We start from the raw sequence: 20,775 nt of genomic DNA, 5'->3' as shown, positions 1-20,775 counted from the left end.
ATTACACAGGATGCTTCATAGAGATCCTTTGTATCAAAATTCCTACACATGAATTGCTTGGGCTTGGTTTCAACTAGTTACCAGTCGCAAGTAATCTGTCATTAGCATATAACACTAAAATGATGAACTTGGTCCCAAAAATTTTGAGATACATTCATGGATCCACAACATTTTCCTTGAACTCGAATTTTGTGATTACCATATGGAACTTCAAGCACCATTGATGAGATGCCTGCTTTAAACATAGATAGACCTTTGAAGTCTACATACCGTGCATTCCTTGCCCTTCAACCTGAGAACCTCAAGGTTGTGTCATGTAGACAATCTCATGCAAGTCAATATTTAGAAAAGCAGTCTTAACCTCTCTCTAGTGTAGTTCCTAATCACAATGAAAACCTCAAGGCTGTGTCATGTAAGATATTGTACCAAATTGGAGAAGAAAACCAAAAAAATCGATGATCCGGTCATCACTTTCATCCATGCGCAAATCGGAGATACGATCTTCAGGATGGTCGACATATTCACTTCCGCGGCCACTCGCATCAAATGATATCAGAGCACATGTGAGCCACTAGTCATTGAGTTTTGCAGCATTTTATTTATTAAATAAGATCTCGTATCAAAGTTGAGATTGAATCTCCTACCCCAGGGTTGAAGAGTATAGCATCAACCAATTGAGCTTAGAAGCTCAATCTCTCAAGATCTCTATGCAAAGAATCAGTGGCTAGGAGACATCTTACTAAGTCTTTTTTCATGACCCTTGATCAAGGGGCTAGGTTCGTTCAATAAGGGGCAATTGTCCGGACTAGTAGTGGTCCAGTCTATGAGTTTTAACTTTGAAGGTACCGGATCAACGTGTTGCCAGTGGGTCCCCCGGCGATTGACAAACATATCCTTCCTCTCCATTTGCCTTCTCTCTCCCTTCCCTCCCTTCTCTACCGGCATATTCTCAGAATCCCCCTCCCTCTCTCTCTCTCTCTCTCTACTTGGTTTTCTTTGTTTTAGGCTATGATATTTCTTGGCTTCTCAATAATTTTTTGAAACCCTCCCCCCCCCCCCCCCCCCCCCCCCTCTCTCTTTCATTTATTTATTTTTGAATGAAAACCCTCTCCCTATCTCTTTCTCCTATGGATCCCACCATCCCTCTAAAAACCCATCACTTTCCTTCAAATTTGTTTCGATTTCTTCCCCCCTCTTCTCTTCAATTTTCTGCTTCTAATCTTCTCTCCCTACGGAAGTACTCGAGGAGACATAGGAGTTTTCAGTGCGAGTTTGAAACAAAGGGCAATGGAGCTCTTTCCGGTGACTCAGACCCACGTTTTATCGACCGAGTGAGCTATTCTTTTTATTTTTTTCCCTTCATTAGGAAACTTTTAATATAGTTAGGAAAACTCATGTATTCTGAAGTGGTGAGAACACGATTATGCATCAATCTGCTTCTATATAGATACCAACAACTATATAATAACTAAGTTACTACGTACTTGCTAACAATGATATGTGGATGATATTATTATGTTTATGGGTGGTTGTAATGTAGTTGTGTGTATGTGTTTTAGGGTTGTGGGGGTTAGTTATAGGGGATGTGTATTGTAAGTGTGTAGATGGCTTGTGATGTGGCACTATCTTTTGCTTGTATTTAAGTAGTAGTAATTCAATGAAAAAAGAAGAAGAGAATTTAGCAACCAAAATAGAAACTTATGTTTCACGAGAGCTACGGTTCTTCTCAAATTGAACCGTTAGGAGGTCTAGTTCATAGTTACCGGATTCGTCATCCATCCTCCGACCCGTGATCCGGGGTCGCACGATCCCAAACGTGGTTCGCTAGTGACCCGGATCGCAAAAAATGATGACCCACAGCGACCCGCGGGAGATAAAGAGAGAGATACATATAGACTAAGGGAGAGATGGAGAGAGAGCTATAAATTTTATATATTTTGGGTTGGATTAGAACTAGAGCTTCCCTTTTGAAAAAAATATGTAGGGCATACATGAGGTTTTTTTTTTGTTTATTAGATGGATGTAGTACGGACTATGTAAGGACATTCATATATTCCAACGGGAACTTTCTTTATGAAAAAATATGTACGACATACATGAGGTTTTTATATTGTGTATTAAATGTATGTAGTGTGTACTATATAATAATATTCTTGTAAAAATGTATGAAATTATATGTGTGTGTGAGTCCGAATTAGCGCTCCAAACTGACCTGCGACCTCAAATAGCGAACCAACATAGCATGCCCTCATCGTATTGTGTACCGGGCTACCATCGTACCCCCCGTTCCCGTACCACGTACCAGAACGAACCGCATTCCAGGTAACATTGGTCTAGTTGCCTCAACGGCAAGCCTTTAACTCTCTTTTCTATCCTATATTTTGTTTATTTGTGTTTCGGCCAAATAGGCATGTAACAAAAGCTCATGTATTTTGAAGTGGTTAGAACACGTTTTTTTTGGAAATGACAAGATCTTCTGTAACGACCCGATTTCCAGAACCAAGCCGTTACACCTATTTGACAAATTCACCTGATGTTCTTTATGAGCAGCGGAAGTATTCTCAATAATGAAATCCATTTAAAATTTTAAACTCACTCTGTTCTAAATTAAGGACCTAGCATCCCAAATAAAATTTATTACAGTCCGAAATTAAATACTTAAACTGAGTCTAAATACGACAGGTGACCCATCTGTCACTCCACCCTCATTGATAGAAGAAGGCAAAAACCCCAAGATCAAGCAGATCTAGAGGAAAATACGAGACGAAAATGATTAAACAAGGGCAAAAAGCAATAAGGATATCACGACGGAAGAATGTAAAAAATCTCCAAGTGGTTTGAACACGATTATGCATCAATTAAATTTTGTTACTATCAGTAAATGGAATTATGAAAATCTGTGTATTCAGAAGTGGTGAGCAACATGTTTAACATCAATGTGAATTAGGACCAAACATATGAATGGCAAGAGTAAATGATGTCTTTTTGATGATATACTTTGAGAATTTGTCTCCATAGCGACATTGTATGGGGTTGTTATGTTTTGCAATTTGAAGATCTCCAGATCGTGATTGCAAATATCAAATTTGGGTATGGAACCTAATGACAAACAGGGATAATTGTCATGATTTATTTTCTATCTGTACTAGTTGTTTAATTAAGTGAGTGAAATCAGTCACACAAATCAACAGATATACATGTAAAATGAAAATTCTCACCCGTACGTAAGTGGAAGTGTAAAGCTATTGGCAATACACATGTACTTTTGGTCATTTTAAAAGTTCAGCACATTTCTTCTACCATGAATGTAAGTCTTGATGAAACATGCTGCTGTTCTTCATTGTTATGTATGACAATATGTTGTTATGGAAAAGGGGGAAAATGGAAGATGTACTTAATGTGTAATTTCTATGCTTGATTGGCCTTTGTGGCTCTATTTTGAATTCTCCTTTTTTTCTTTAATGTATATTTCCAATCTATTAGCACAAAAGGAAAAGAAAGAGACTGATGGGTCTGATACAAACAATCATGTTGCTGCTATGGTGGATTTATTTAAGTTGAAAGCCAAAAGAAAAATCAAATCTGAAAGTGTTTGATGGATAGTTATGTAAATGGTCTGGTTTAAGTTAGCATTGTATATACCATAAGAGAATCCTTCTCCCAAGGTCCAGTTCTTTTGACGTGATTAATTATTTGCAAATATGATGAGCTATTTTCTACTTTATACGGGTTATTGACTCGTCCCTTGTAAGTTGTAACTTTGTATCATATTGCTTGGTTTGGTAAACTGAAGTATAATTTCATGAATCTTCTACTGAAGTAGCCATTCTCTCTTTGGAATCTCACAAACCTCTTTCTTTTGGTTTCTCTATGAGTTGTCATATCCATTGCCCTATATTGATACGATTGATATTTGGTGACTTGACCACATCACTAATGTTACTCTTAGAAACTTACCTTAATTTCTCTGTTTCAGCAAAAAGCTTTGGAAGCAGCAATGAATGACATAAATAACTCATTTGGAAAAGGAAGCGTTACAAGATTAGGGAGTGCTGGTGGTGCTTTAGTGTATGTTTTCCTTGTGTTCCTATTCCATGTAAAGATGTTTCTCAGTTAGATGCGTTATATGATTTCGTACATAAAACAAATATTCATTCATATATATTTCCTATCTGGCAGTGAAACTTTTCCTAGTGGCTGTTTGACATTAGACTTCGCACTAGGTGGTGGCCTTCCCAAAGGGAGAATTGTAGAGGTAAAGATCTCTCTACTCATACTAAAGAACCCCACTTTTTCATCTTATATCCATCATTATGTTGTTTATCCAATTCACAGTTATTTCTCTTCTTACAGTTTGGTTGCTTTCACTAGTCCCAAGCATCGAAAAACTATTTGGTTGCCAATGTTTACCTTTGTTTTTCATATGGTGCATATACAAACCACCTTGTATTATTATTGTGTTACTGCAGTTTTAACAATTAGCAAGATAATGTTTCTTTCTTTTTTTATTTTTTTATCTCGTATCTTCGAAGTTTGACAATGATTAAATAACGTAAATGGCTGTGTTTGAAGTGAAATGAAAATTCTTGAATAATCTAGCAAGCAATAATTTTCATGTTTGTTTGCTGGTGCTTTTTCTTTCACTATTTGGTGAAAAGACAGAATTTCCAAGAGAAAGATAAATCTTGATTTCAATAAGTAACTTAGGGTATCTTTTGATCTGCAAAATAAATCCATCAAAACGATAACATTTTAAAAAGGAACTTATATTCGGACTCCCATGTCTTGACAATGATTAAATAACGTAAATGGCGGTGTTTGAAATGAAATGAAAATTCTTGAATAATCTAGCAAGCAATAATCTTAATGTTTGTTTGCTGGTGCTTTTTCTTTCACTATTTGGTGAAAAGACAGAATTTCCAAGAGAAAGATAAATCTTGATTTCAATAAGTAACTTAGGGTATCTTTTGATCTGCAAAATAAATCCATCAAAACGATAACATTTTAAAAAGGAACTTATATTCGGACTCCCATGTTTTGATAAATTCTCCCATTTTTTATGCTAATAGTCATACCCCCATTTCACACTTTAAGTAGATACAATTGTGGGGATTATCTAATCAAAGCGAAGCAAGAAAGGAACTTCTGTGGGATAATCTAATGACCGGTCCATGATTTCCAATTCTATGGGAGATCATCAGTTGCAAACAATGGGCCCAATCATTAGTCAAAGCGATAAAGAGGAGAAGAACGACCGAGATAATCAATGAAGACACCAAATGCAGTGGACAGATATGGAGGGGACTTATCCGAGTTCGAGCAACGAGATGGATCGGTGAGCACAATACAAGCTTCTGAGGAGGATCAGAGGTCATCAGACTATAGAAAATTTTCCGTCTTAGAGATTTTGAACAGATGAGGAGAAGGAAATGGTGGTGAAGATGTACGAAACAGGTGTTGATTGTGAAGAAATGAAAATCAAATACGAGATGTGCTCGATGTGAATGCAAATAGATACAAACCTCAAAATAAAGGCACAATGGGGGTCATTATGAAACCAAAAGGAAAAGGAAAAGTAAAGAGGGAACTCAAAATATTAATAATTGAAAGCTTCATAGAAAGCAAGAATTTCTTGTGCATGGACAATGAATGAGATCCATGGGAGGGAAATTACAACGACAATTAGTAATGAGGATTATAAAATGGAATATAAGAGGGTTAGAAAACCGATGAGAAGAGAAGCCAGGCAGTAAAAGATATGGAAAGATTCGATGTTTTGGGTTGAAAGGGAGAGTAGGGGAGACTTTTCTCTATTAGTTGAAGTGAATATCAAGACAATAACTTCAACTGGATGCTGGCAACAATTCACGACTAACAAGTGCAAGACTAAAATGAAAATTGTGGGCAGAGCTAATGGAAATACACAGTCATGGGCTGGCCCATGTCTGGTTGGGGGACGTCGATACTATTCTCTTCCCACACGAGAAGAATAAAAATTGGGTGAAGCATGAACATCATGAGTAAATTGTTGGAATTTATGCAAGATTGTGAGTTGGTAGACTTATCGTTGGACAGTGCAAAATATATGTGGACAAGCAATCGACTGTTTTTTTCAATATCATGAGTAGGCTTGATAGAATGCTAATATCAAAGGAATGGGAGGAGTGATACTCACGTATCAATCAAAGAGCTTTGCCTAGACCAATATTGGATCATTGATTCAATTTTTTTTGCAAATGAAAATTTGTTTATGAGATCAAACTTTTTCAAATTGACCTAGCATGGTTAGAGATATCGGGATCTGAGAAAGCGGTGAAAAATGGTGGTAAGAGGCAAAGGTTGGCGGGTGGAAGGGATATATACTTTTCGGTTTTCACGGAGTTGAAAATATTGAAGTGAAAAGATAGTGGAAAAAGAATTATGAAGAAGCACATAAATCTAGAAAGGAGGAGATGCTTAAAAAGTTTGGTGGCATGGATCATATGGAGGAGGAAGCACAACTAAATGATGATATATATTTGTAAAGGAAGAGACTCAAGAATGAGTGAAAACATATCAAGGAGGAAGAGATAAGTTGGAGGCAAAAATCAAGGGCACTTTGGCTTGAGGATGGAGAGAAAACACCATCTTTTTCCATCGAATGGCAAATGCAAGGTGAAGAACTAATGCAATTAATTGCTTAGTTCAAGGATATAAGAAATTAAAAGAGAAGAATGACATAAAGGAGGCGATAACACAAGCTTTCGCCCAACTATATTATGAAGAAAGCAAATGGAGGCGAAAGATAGAGGAGGTGGAATTTGAATTAGCACCTCATAATACTTTAGAATGGCTAAAAACGGGGTTTGAAGAGGAAAAGGTGTGGAAAGCAATATTTAGTATGAAGATGGATAAGGCTCCCGTTCCGGATGGGTTCCGTATGGCATTCTATCAAATCATGTGAAAGATATCTTGGAGGACATGATGAATTTTTTTAAAGAATTTCATAAACGGGTTAGAGAGGGGACATAAATGAATCCCATCTTCATTACAATCCTAACTAAGAAGGAAGGAACCATTGAAATAAAAGATTTGAGACCTATAAGCTTAGTGCATAACTTGTATAAAGTGTTGTCCAAGGTCCTTGCAATATGGGAGAAATTGTCGTGCAACCTCCTTCTTCAACTCTTCTCAATTCTCAATAGGTGTTTCATCAAGCTCTCGTCACTGGTGAGACAATGAGCGCCACCGATCCTTGGCCCGATCTCAGAATTTATCAACCATTAGAGGCTCTTTCTTGGACTCAAACTCATCCTCAACTGCATGAGCGCAACTATTTTCGTAGCGTCCATTCCTCAATAAAGCTTGGGATGTTAGCCTCAACAAGTGCAGCCTCATACGGATCATATAGTGAATGAGAAGTAGGCCTCGGAGCACTTTCCTCATAGCCAACACACTCCCCTTCTTGAAATTCATATCTACTCAATGGAGGGGACTGGTTGTATTGGGAAACCTGATCGAGTTTTCTGTTAAGCCCTCTGATCTCCTCTATCATAGCATGCATGAGATTCTAGTGGTGTGAATAAATTCCCTTGCTAGATGCCAAGTCAAACCAACTCATTCACAAGCAAGGTCAGCCAATACCAAGTCAAAAAACTCATAAATGTAGCAAACACAAAGGAAAAACTGAAATCACAGTCCGAAGCAAACTAAAGCAGCCACAAACAATAAAGCAATGATGAATCTGATCCGAATATGCAACACACGGCAAATAGAACAACCACAAGTAATTAACCACAAGCCAGAGCCAAACTATAAGCGAAAAGCACTGTTGATCGAAATATAGCAGCCTCATACAATCAACCACATGTTGAATATAATCCACACCAAAATTCTGCTCAAACACCCTGCAAATAAACTCTCGGATATGTAGAGTTGAGAAACTCCACAAGCTCGCTCTGGTACCAATTTGATGCAAGTGGTAATGAGCCGGAGTCCGATATACTAGGATAGCCCAAGTTAAGGGATATGAAACTGGCTGCAATTGGTCAATAAGTTCAGAAATTCTGAACTGGCAGGGAACTAGCAGCAAAATATCTCCTGAATATGAGATTCCCTCTCCAATAGGAATCAATCTCACCAGGTATTAGGTGTTTTTTTTATCTCCGCTTACAGTAGGCTTCAATGTTGTATTACATTCTGAATGAAATAACCAATTGAAAGCTGAAATGTAACTATAGGCTGAGAGCAAAACCAAAGCAGTTCTCCTTTAATTCCCATTCTTCTGTAGGCTTGAATTAAGACATAAGCTCCTATACTTTCCAAAGAGGGAAACATTCCACCTACTTAAGAACTACAGTAGCAACTAGGTAGCCCAAACTTATAGCAGCTTAAGAAAACCAGTCGGCCATTCCTTTTCAAATAATCACAAACATCAACGATAGAAGTTGATTTGAATTCCTTTTATGATGGTCGACATTTCAATTTTGTGCAAAAGAACAATCAGTTCCTCCAAACATTCAGAATTTAGTGGCAATCTGATGGAGCTCTAATTCCTTTGACTCAAGCAATTCACAAGAAAGAACCGTGACACAGTCCAGCATAGGGTAAATCTTAGTGAACCTACTCTGCATTCACACCTGGTCTAGGGAATTAAATCCAGTACTTGAACCTGAATTCTTGCTCGAAAATGACTTCCTCATAGGCTGAATTATACTTACCATGCAATAGCTGAACTGGTGGCAATGTTTCACTTTACATACATCAGGGAACATGCAAGCATTTTTTTTTTTGAAAAGAACGATTGCTCTCAGAACTTTATCAGACATGGAAATCCTTAAAGATCCGACATATCATAACCAATGTTAAGACAAAACTGACTAGAATTGCAATTAAAACTTGCAGTAACAATCTGCTTTGAGAAATCGTTTGGAAAGCAGCTCAGAATTAGGAAATTTATTCTTCTGCTCAGGTTCTTATAAGCTCCAAACCAAACAGTTCAGAACTTAGATTTTTCATTTTTTTCATTTTTTTAACTTGATTTCTTGTCACAAACTCACAAATTCAGTTCGGATGGAGTTTTATTCCACAAAAATAAGAATTATGTTAGGGATTGAATTCACAATGACAACTTCAAAGGCAATATTCAAACAACATCATTTTGAATTGTAAACACAGTAAGCGAATGATCTGAGCACTGACTTGCCTTTGGTGTACCTGATCTGGTGAGCTTCAAGCTCGAGATCGATGAATAAATTCCGAACTCAACATTGAAGGACAACACTTATAGCATGAATTTATTGTGCTATTTCCGAACTATGGAAGAGGATCCGCTTACTGAAGATAAATCCAATTGAAAACAACAACCGTTTCTCTTGTTTGAATCAAGCAATAACTCCAATCCTAATTGCATGACTTTTTGGTCTTATATAGGCCCTTGCAACGGTTGTGATGTGACATAGGTAGAAGTTTGTGCTATGGCGGGGTGATAAGTTATTTTCTCAGCTTGGGCCCACTAAGCTGTGGATTGAAAGATATTCCTGTAACACAATTCGGTGGCTCAAGGAGGAATCCTTCCTTGGAGATTTAAGCACATTTTTAGGGAGATTATGAATATTGTATGGGCACTGAGTGTATTTTCTCCTATATTCACAAGGAATTACCTCAGTCGATTGTTTGGCTAACTTTGTGTATCGTGGTTGAGTTTTTGAGTGTGCGATGAGATGCCCAATCGTAATTTTGTCTTTCTCTTCTTTTCCTTTGTTCTTCTTATATTTTGCCTGCGCTAACTTTGGCTAGCCTTTCATTCTTTTATTAATAAAATTCTTTTGTTCGAGGAAAAAAACACTCCTAAGTTCCTAAATTTTCTAAACGCTAAAACCTCTTGAGTTTCTAACCGTATAGTCAAAGCAATTTTTGAAATTGTGGGTTTAAAGCTCCTTTAATGTAATTCCAAAATTTGCACAAAAGTTTTAAACTGCACTGCTAAAAGCAATTCTCACAACCTATTGCTCTGTTTGGCTGTCCATTTTGGGGGGATTGTCGGAGTTTCAAATGCTTGAGATCTTCCAAAGATCTCCCAAAAGCATGTTTGGTTGCCATTTAGAACTTTGACCACTAGACAACTTCTAGACATCATTATTACATTTTATCCTGTGTGGCGCCTACGTGGCGGAGATGTTTCCCCCCCTAATCTTCTCCCTTTTGGTGAAATTTGAGGAGAAGATCTCAAGAAGTTCTTGTCTTGTTATCTTTTCCCTCCTCCTCTCTCTTCCACCCTCCATTTTGGTAATGGCACCCTTACATCTTCTCGCGGATTGCCGCGCAGCCAAACACACCAAGTCAATCTTCCACTATTCTTCTCCCATTCTAATCTTCTTGTCTTCTCCCCTTTGACTTCTTCTTCTCCTAATCCCCCACCCAACTTCCAGCAACCAAACAGAGCATATGTTTTGAAAATACCCTCTTTTAAAAGAAAAACAAAGCCAAGTCTTTTCTTTTCTTATGTTTTTCCTCTTTCACTTATTGTTTTCTTCTTTCCTTGAACTATACACATGTATTCTTGATGCTCGTGCCCCAATTGTTTTTATTAGGTACTCCTTTATTTCTATATGGAGCAAAGATACTTTTATTTGCTTCTACATTGTCTAGGCAAAAATCCATGTATTTGTTTGACATTGCTAAAGGGAATCCATGAAGAAGGCATTCTTTGATACAAGTTCCACATTGTATCCATCACTGGGCTTGCATACTGGTTGGATTTAAACATTGACCTGTTTAACTTCGTACTTATGTAACATTTTATGCTTTGGCATTTTAATACGTGTGTCCATACTCCATAGTTCCTTATTGTATATGCATCATTTGGGTTATCATTTAGACTGGTTCTTTCCTTTTCTTGGACTGCTTGGAAAAAAATCATCTTGGTGCTTCCCTTATATTTATTCTTGAATTACAATTTGATTATCTTGATTCTCTAATCAAAATTTTGTTCATTCATGAGTCTTATCCATAGTATGAACTTGCTGTTATAGTAACTTTTGCTGTTGGTTATGGCTTGATTTTCATGAATCTCTTAAAATGGAGAATGAACTCCCATCAATTTATGTTTTTTTTCGTGTTTTGGATTTTCGTATTATGTGATCTATTTTTATCTTTTAGAGAATAATAGATTAAGATAAAAGTTAACATAAAGGCTGATTATATTTACCTTTCGACTCTTTAGATATTTGGTCCGGAGAGTAGTGGGAAGACCACCTTAGCACTCCATGCAATTGCAGAAGTCCAGGTGTTGTATTTAATGGATGTTTTTCCATGTATGTTTATAGGAATCAATGCTTAGCATTTTTGGTTGTCTACATTTCTTGCCTAGAAATTGACGCGCTATACATTGATGGTGAATTTGCAGAAATTAGGTGGCAATGCCATGCTTGTTGATGCAGAGCATGCTTTTGATCCATCATACTCAAGGGCCTTGGGGGTGGACATAGAAAATCTCATCGTTTGCCAACCTGATAATGGGGAGATGGCGTTAGAAAGTAACAATTCTATTCTCTTTGTCTGCTCTCTCTCTCTCTCTCTCTCTCTCTATGTGTGTGTGTGTGTGTGTGTGTGTGTGTGCTGCATTACAAATTAAATACTCTTGAAACTTTCCAGAAATTCTAAGTACTACCTTCTATATGATGCACGATCCCTGAAAGTGTTCCATGGAAATCCATCAAAAAGAAACAATGTTTCATTGGGCTCCGTCTTATTTTACATCAGCATGAGTTCAAGTGTCAAAATTCGACATGCGTATATTGGGGTCCGAACTTGGCAAACCCTGAAAAATAGCATTTATGGAGTTGATAGTATGAATTTGATCAATTTTTTTAAAAAAAAAAAAAAAACCTAGCATCATTTTATATAATAGGATTGTAAGGGATTTATCGGTTTGCTTAAATTTATAGTTTATTTCCATATGTCACTTGAGAGTCTCAGCCTGTGGGCAGTGCCAACGTTACTGACATCTTAGAAAGATGGATTGTGGAGAATGTGCGTGTACAATTGAGCTATTAACAAGATCACTATTAAATGTCAATTTCCTATCCCACAACTAGATGACATGTTAGATACGATGTCAAGATCTTCTATTTTCATGAAGATTGACTTACGAAGTGGTTATCCTCAGATTCACGTGAGATTAGGAGGTGAATCGAAGATTGCCTTCAACACGAGGGATGGGCTTTATGAGTGGTCGGTGATGCCCTTTATGAGTGATGACACATGCTTTTCGTCCCTTCACAATCCACTTTCTTGCGGTGTATTTTGATGATATTCTTATCTATAGTCAAACAGAAGAAGAGCATCTGTCTTACACACAAAAGGTGATGAGAGTTATCTTCCAAGAGAAGCTCTATGTGAACATGAAAAAATGTTCATTCATGAGCCCTAGTGTTGTTTTTCTTGGGTTTGCAATTTCAAACAAAGGAGTGGAAGTTGTTCCTGAGAAGGTGAAAGCAATACTTGATTGGACGATTCCAAAGAACATTCACGAGGTTCGAAGCTTCCATGAATTTGTAACATTTTATCGGAGATATATTAGAAATTTTATACCATCATGGCTTCGATTACTAAATGTTGAAGAAATGAGAGTTCTTATAGGCGAAGGCAACCATTAGAGCCTCTAGTGTAGGAATTAGAAGAGTTATGAGTCGAGAGGGTCTTTTGTGGGTTTTTCAGTGAGAAGCTAAATGGGACAAAGCAACGATATTCTACGTACGATAAGGGGTTCTATGCTGTCATACAAGTTCTCAGATACTGGCGGGATTACCTTGTACATAACCAGTTTGTGATTTATTAAGATCACTGAGTACTGGAGTACTTAAACTCTCAGAAGAAGTTGAACCCAAAGCATGCAAAATCGACTCTCTTTCTGTATACATTCGTGCTCAAGCACATGGCAGGCATAAAACTGAGCCGCGGACACATTGGGTCGGAAGGTGTACCACCTTCTTCACTCTATGTTAGTCAAACTCACTGGATTTGACCAATTGAAGCGTTATTATGATGGAGGAGATTTTGGAAATATCTATGCAGTACTAATTGTAGGATTGTGCACAATTTCCATTACAAGATGTTTATTTGTTTAAGGGAACTAACTTGTGAGTGCTAAATACTTAGTTGAGAGAGAGAGCAAACAATATGGGAATTGCATGCTGGATGATCTTCAAGACACTTTGACAGGGAGAAGACTTGCGGTGGTTGAAGATCACTGTTATTGGCCTTCACTGAAAAGGGATGTTGCGAAGAGAATTCATCAATGCCGAACATGTCAGTTAGCAGAAGGCAGAAAGAAAAATATAGAATTGTGCACAATTTCCATTACATCTTGAATTGTGGAATGCTCTCAGCATGTATTTGTTCTGAGATTTTGAAGACTTTACGAGGACATGAATCGATATATGTGGTTGATCGTTTCTCGAAGATGACACAGTTCTTAGCTTGTAGTAAAACTTCAGATGCCGTTTGTATCTAGTACGCCTTTGTAAACTTTCAAGTATTATCATTTTGGATTCCGATGTCAAATTTTTGGCCTACTTCCAGAAAACATTGTGGAATATGATGGGTACCAAGTTACAATACTCAAGTGCATTTCAGCCACAAAGAGACGGACATACCGAAGTGGTAAATCGAACTCCAGGGAGGTTATTACGATGCTTGGTGGGAGGATATGTCACAGGACGGGACAATGTGTTACCCATGGCTGGGTTTGCTTACTATAGCTCCGTCAGCTGCACAATTGGAAAACACTCATTCAAAATTAAGGTTGCCAGAGCGGGAATCGAAAGCGGGAATCGAAACGGGAATCGAAAGCGGGAATTAAAGGCTCCCAGGGAAGAATCCTGCTCAAGGTTGCCAGAGTGGGAACCGAAAGCGGGATCGAAACGGGAATCGAAAGCAGGAATCGAAGGCTCCCAGGGAAGAATGTACAACTTTGAAGTCTCCTATTCACCACATTTTTTCTTGGAGGAATCCATGCCTATGAGTGAAAGCAGAGAATGTACAATGTTGTCCCAAATTTCTGTCTTCTTTTTTCTTTGATATTCTGTTAGTTAGCAATTTATGAATTATTTTTTATCCAAAATTCATGTCCCAACGAATTCTTGGTATCCATGGCCCTAAAGATAACTCTAAGAATGCATGGGATATTGGTGTTTATTCCCTGCCCTGTTTTGAATTCCAATCAATTTTGTTGCATTGTTTTTTCTTGAAAAGAGTTTTATTAATAGAAGCGAAAGAAAGTTACAAAGCAACATCAACTTGCAACAACTCCCAAAAATTCAATTCAGATCTTGTGACACCTGACTTAGCAAGCTTATTAGTGAGCTCATTAGCACACCACATAATGTGTACAAGACCCACATTTTGATTATGAAAGAACCCCCCCATAGAGTATCAATTTTGAGAATGATAGCATAGGAGTACCCCCAAAACTCCTTTCTAATCGATGCCCAACTAACCATGGACAACTTGATCTTCCAAGCAATCATAGAATAGGCAGGACTATCCTCAAATGTTTGATCATTCCTCTCCATTCAAAGACCCTGAAAAAAAAACATAGGGGACCATCAAGCGCACTGTGACCTCCACTTTGGGTCGGGATGATGACAGTACCAACACTCCATTAGCTTCCTCATTGAGTCTGGACTTGGAAAGTTCCCAATCCAAACCAAACCAATCAAAATGTATGGACCAAACAAAGGCTGCCCCTTTGCAATGATTAAATAGGTGGTCCACCGATTCTTTGTCCTCATAGATTATTTTTTTTTGAAAGGGCAAATAGATAATATTAATAAACGAGACCGAGGAAGTCCCGAGGAAAGTACAAGATAAAATAAAATAAAAATAAAAACATAAAGAGCACAGTAATCAAGAAGCCGGGAATTCAAGGAGGAAGATGGTCAAATTGTTCCAAGCCCTCCCTAAAAACTCCTTCTTTGGATAATTTATCTGTAAATCCCATTTGCTGATTTTTTCACATGATATGCGTGAAGGTGAAAGCCTCCAATATTATGTCTTGAATCTCATCAAAGAAAGCCGCAAATCTCCACGGAGGAGAGTGTGACCCATTAATCCAACTTATGACATTTCGTGAATCACCTTCAATTTCCACCCTATTTAAGACATTGTTAAGAAGCTTTATACCATGATGTGTGGCTCGAACCTCCGCCTCATTCGCATTCGAAATCCCGATTGGACCTGAGAAGGCCCTTATAACCTTCCCTTGATCATCTCTTAACACCCCACCAATACCAGATGGACCAGGTTTCCCCATTCTAGATCCATCAAAGTTAAATTTCAAAAAACCTTGTAAAGGTGGTTCCCATACTTGATCCACCTTCAGTTTTTCCCTAACTCCATTACATATCACCCGCCAACCATGCCACAAATCGAAGGCCGATACAAAAGCAAAGTTGGGGATGAGTCTCACCCAGGAAATGATAAGCGCTACAACTTTGTCGAAGAGGAAAGAGGGACGCCTTGAGAAACCTTTGAAAACCCTAGCATTTCTTTCCTTCCATAACACCCATATTATAGCTAGAAAGGAAATACTCCACAGAATTTTACCCTTGCCTTTCCATGGACACCACTTCCAATGTTCAAAGAGCTCTGATAATTTTTCTGGGAAGATCCATGGAACACTAAATCTAGATAACAATCTATTCCATACCTCTCTAGCTATCTTGCAATGCAGGAGCAAGTGGTCTACCTATTCCCCCTCTTCTATACAAAGAGCACAGTGATCAACAATTATAATATTCCTCATAGATTATACATTTGTTAACAATATGAAAATTTGTTTCAGCCTAACCAATATGTTAATTTTTTACAACACCATTATTGATACAAATGCTTGAATCTTACCCGTAATTAGTGCATTCTACACCTTTGCCACGAGAATGATGGGACGTCTCTGGGGTTTAGAGGCCTAGAAGTATCTGACCCAAACCCAGCCTTTGGATCTAGGGTTCAATGTCTTTTTGTCCTTACACACCTGAGATACAAAACAATCTTCAAGGAAACATAGAAGATTGATCAAACACGTGAACTCATCATCTTTAAGATTCCTATTTAAAAACCTACCTCCAAATAACCTTCCACCTACCCCATAACATTTATAATTTTTTGCATTTTTATATTTTAACTCACCTATAAAGGCTCAACTACACTTGGAATAACAGGACAGATCCTAACCAAATATTGTGCCAAAATCTCACCCTCTCTCCATCCCTAACCTAATCATAACTCCCTGTGATGGGGTAATCGGGAGAGATCCGATGTGCTCTCGGTGGCCTTGGCCTCGAGCTCTCCCATCATTTGAGGAGGGAGTACTCATTAAGATTATTTGAATATGAAAAACAAACGACATGTTTGGATGGGCGATTTGCTTTTACAAGAAGACTCACACCTAGAAATTGTGGGTTTTAGGTCCCATGACTGACTCCGACTTCTCACCAATAGAATACAATGAACATAATAGTATGTGCAACTCCTCTTTTATTATTACTCATCTTTTAACTAATATTTATTATTATCCCTCTCCCCTCAACCGTGTCGACACGCGTGTCAGCGGTAAATTTCAAGTGTCAGCTAAATTATATAATTCTTGAGAAGGGTGGGTTTAGAAAAGCAGTTAATGTTTATTTTGAAAATTGTCATTCTCTAAAAAACATTAACAATAATAAAGCATCTTTCGTGGTTCTATGAATAGTTTGTTCTTCAGGCTGATTGAAGCTGGCAATAAGTTTAATAATTTTAGTAAAATAATTATTATTGCATGTACGGTGGTAGTTTGGGTTGTATAGTTTATATGGGTGTATTAAACGTGAAATGCTACCTGTTAAGATACATGAAATATATTGTTTAACTAACTTGCTTTTATCTCAGCTGCGGATCGTATGTGCAGATCGGGAGCAATAGATCTGATTTGTGTTGATTCGGTCTCAGCTCTCACTCCACGGGCTGAAATAGAAGTAAGCTCTCCTAAAGGCAATGTGCTTATTGGGTACATCAATGACCACTCATGTCTGACAAATCCTTGGTGGACTTCTTGAACAGGGCGAGATAGGAATGCAACAAATGGGTCTACAAGCACGTCTTATGAGCCAAGCACTGCGTAAGATGTCAGGAAATGCTTCAAAGGCTGGATGTACCCTCATTTTTTTGAATCAAATCAGATACAAGGTATCCCTCTTTTCTTTGTTTTGTTCTGTTACGATTAATTCCCCTCCAAAAGCCAATAATTATCCCTCTTGGATTTGGTAAGATTGGTGTTTTTTATGGTAATCCTGAAGTCACCAGTGGAGGGATTGCTTTGAAGTTCTTTGCATCGGTTCGCCTTGAGATACGTTCTACGGGGAAGATAAAGTCTGTAAGCCCAAATAGACTTTCTTGAAAGTTTGATTTTCTCAATATTTCTTCTATTTATTGAAAGTTTCTTTGTGGCGAAAAACGCACTGACCATTCCTACTTGGATGCAGCCTAAGGGAGATGAAGATATAGGGCTCAAGGTTCGTGTAAGAGTGCAGAAAAGCAAGGTATATTAGATGCTTGTATCATAAGATATTTGAATTTCAAATATCTGATTGTTTTGGATTTCTTTGTGATACACTTTTTATTTTCTACCATCGTCGGTGCTTTTTTCCCCTTTAGTAATGATGTTATGGGAAAAAACATGATTTTCTCAACATGATTTGTTTATCTTCAGGTGTCAAGGCCATACAAACAAGCTGAGTTAGAAATTATTTTTGGGGAGGGAGTCAGTAAACTGGTCAGTATGGTAATATAATGATTTTTTTTCTGTTGTAAATGCTTAGCATGCTAGATCTGGTCTGACTTATTTGGAGTGCAGGGTTGCATTTTGGATTGTGCTGAAATGATGGACCTCGTGATAAAGAAGGGTTCGTGGTATAGCTACATGGATCATAGGTTTGCCACATACATCTTATACCTTCCCTGGGTGTTAACACATCTAATTTCTATCATACATATGTTAGTTGAAGCACTTTCATATTGCATTTGACTTAACTCCACTGTTCACTTTTTTGAACAAAATTGAGCTTACAGATGGCAAATCTTTGTGATTCATAGGTACTTCAGGCTGTTAAAAAAAAAAATTAGAATTTTTTCGCCATCCCCACTCCTGTTCAACTTGTCTGAAATGACATAACATATGTTCTCTCTTACCATTTATCCAGCTAAATGCAGCTGGGATGGTTCTAGGACATGACCATTTGCTTTGCTTGTGTTAAGTACATGAGCCCATATGTGATACGCCATGGAAACTTTTTCTTTGGTACTGGCATTAATCTACACAGCCTTTTCATTGTTCCACGTGTATGAACTGCATTCTCGACCGTATTAAACATGTCGGTGCAAGTTTCCATGACTGTACAATCTATGTACCTTCTCAATTGTCATGGTTTATAAACCTGAGAAATCCTGAATATACTTTTATGTGTCTGATATATGCTTGTGTTAGGGACCTTCGAGAGTAAAAAGAAATATATGCTTGTGTTCATTCCTACTATGACGCCACATACCCACCCACGTGTGATCCTTTGAGAAATGTTTGCCGCTGATCTTACCAGACTTCGAGTTGGTATCATGGCCCTTTATGTTCCTTACCTGTTTAGGAAACGTCGATACTGACTTCTATTTGTTGTCTTATTTGTAAAGCACATTGCTTACTACGGTTTGTCATCTTATGTCATAGCCCATCTAGCCTCAGGTTTTTTTGGCTTTTTTTTGAGTAGGTTGGGACAAGGGAGAGACAAAGCACTACAATACCTGAGAGAAAACCCTCTACTTTGCAGCGAAATAGAGAAGGTGCGCATGGCTTTTTATTCATGTAGCTATTCTGCTGCACCTCATTTGATTCTATTATTTTATTTATCTCGATTCACCTCTTTAACCTATCATGTTTTAGTATCGTAAGCACTATTTAAAAGCTCTCTGAGTCAATCACCAGTCGCCCGAGTCGAATTGGTTTTTATGTTTTGACCTACTGTGTTAATAAAAAATTCCTCCGTCTCACCTGAGTTAATGAAAAAAACCTAATGTGTTAATCAAAAACTCCTTTGTCTCACCTGAGTTAATAAAAAAAACCTAACGTGTTAATCAAAAACTCCTTTGTCTTACCTGAGTTAATGAAAAATTGACCGCATCAATCATTAATTCACCTTGTCGACATGGTTTGATCATGTCTGAGTTTCTTTTTAAGCACTTGGTTTAAACCTTTGATCACCTACGTAAAGTAAGATTTCATTTTTATGGCAGCAACAGTTGCTGTTAAGAATTCTTAGAATTGCATTTGAGGCGTAAGGATCACAACACTGGAGTCATGTTTAAGTTCCAAAGTTTCCGTACCAAAAAGAAAAATGTCTTCGACGTTCGAAGGCATGTTTTGGTTCTTTGCATAGTCACAAATATCTCTGATGTTTTTTAAAATATCGTGATTTTTGGTTCAAACGAAAAAATTCTGAAAATTTCCCAAGATCCCGAAAAATCAACGAGATATCGTCATATTTTATTTTTGTCACAAAAATATTATAAAAATATCACGATATTATTTGTTGTCCTAATCTTGTTCTTAAAATTTATAGTCATATATTTTTAAACTTTTATTTTTCAAGTGTTTTTTAGATATAAAGCCCAAAAATAACAAGAAATTTAAAATATCCCGAGATAAACCCTTCCCGAGAAATTCCCGAGACAAATATTTGTGACTGTTTCTCTGAGAAAAGATCTTGATCAAAACCAACAGATTTGTAGCTACAAAAATTTACATATAATAAGGACTGCTGCTGTGCAGGCTGTACGGTCGATGATGGTCGAGGGGACTGGTCAAACCAGCAATGCATCTTTTGGTCAGTTGCCGCCTCTTCACGATGAAGAGATCTACGAAGAGAGATGATCCAACGGGACAAGTGCTTCAACCTGTAGGATTTTTCTTCTGCAGTAGTATGAAATTATGGAATATTTGTAAAACAGCAACAGGGAAGATCTGATCACTGCTGTTGTTATTTTTCTGTACATTCAAAGCTGCAAATTTTGTAGATGAATAATCATTATTGTTCCTTATTCATCTAATCCGAGAAAGTAATTTCTGGTAAGATTAAGATACATAAAATGTCATGGACTACGAAATATTTGTTTGACAGGGAAAATAGCTAACATTTTTATTGTTACAATCATTCAAAAAAAAAAAAAACATTTTTATTGTTACAGAATAATCCTGTTTTTTTTTCCCCCTTTTTTTTGAATTGTTAGGGCATGATCCTGTTGTTCCTCCCTCTCTTTTATTTTTATTATAAGGATTTTAATGAATTCTAGGTGGGTTCTCTTCTTGAAGGGCTCTGAATATCAATCTACAGCACTGTTGGTCTCAACTTTTTCTCATTTAAAAAGAAAGCGGAATGCTATACTGAAGGGCGGCCTTTGCAAAAACCAACGAGGGTGCTCTTATTGGACAATCTCACCGAAGAAAGTGGAATGCTAAAATTAAGGGTGCCCTTGCAAAAAACCAGCTACAAGGATGCCTCTGTTGGACAATCTCACCAAAATGCATTTATTATTCCTTTAATTTTATATTTCCTGTGCCATTATTATAAATGCACTTTGGTGAGATGGTCCAGTAAGGGCACCCAGGGTGCCCTTCAGTTTAGCATTCCTCAAAGGGAAAGAGGAATTCTAAACTGAATGCTTATTATAGGACCTGCATCCTCTACCCCAAAAGTCCATGTAAGGAGATCA

At 37.5% G+C, this 20,775-nt stretch overlaps 1 protein-coding gene across 1 annotated transcript; it reads left to right on the top strand.

Annotated features, from left to right (window-relative positions):
* The first annotated feature begins 1,058 nt into the window (after positions 1–1,058).
* Positions 1,059–20,135, top strand: RECA1 (recA DNA recombination family protein). The gene is made up of 13 exons (XM_077386755.1): positions 1,059–1,331; positions 3,977–4,068; positions 4,180–4,255; positions 11,204–11,266; positions 11,387–11,516; positions 16,909–16,994; positions 17,080–17,205; positions 17,288–17,392; positions 17,502–17,558; positions 17,729–17,791; positions 17,873–17,949; positions 18,777–18,849; positions 19,835–20,135. Exons 1-13 carry the CDS (start codon positions 1,098–1,100, stop codon positions 19,934–19,936), a joined length of 1,284 nt encoding a protein of 427 aa, XP_077242870.1. The 5' UTR covers positions 1,059–1,097; the 3' UTR covers positions 19,937–20,135.
* The last annotated feature ends 640 nt before the right edge of the window (positions 20,136–20,775 follow it).

The sequence above is a fragment of the Tasmannia lanceolata genome, unplaced genomic scaffold (assembly GCF_043159265.1).
Source record: "Tasmannia lanceolata isolate RefF3 unplaced genomic scaffold, GAP_Taslan_0.1 ptg000008l, whole genome shotgun sequence".
Lineage (NCBI taxonomy): Eukaryota > Viridiplantae > Streptophyta > Magnoliopsida > Canellales > Winteraceae > Tasmannia > Tasmannia lanceolata.
The sequence above is the reverse complement of the archived record's forward strand: the minus strand, read 5'-3'. Positions and strand labels throughout refer to the sequence as shown.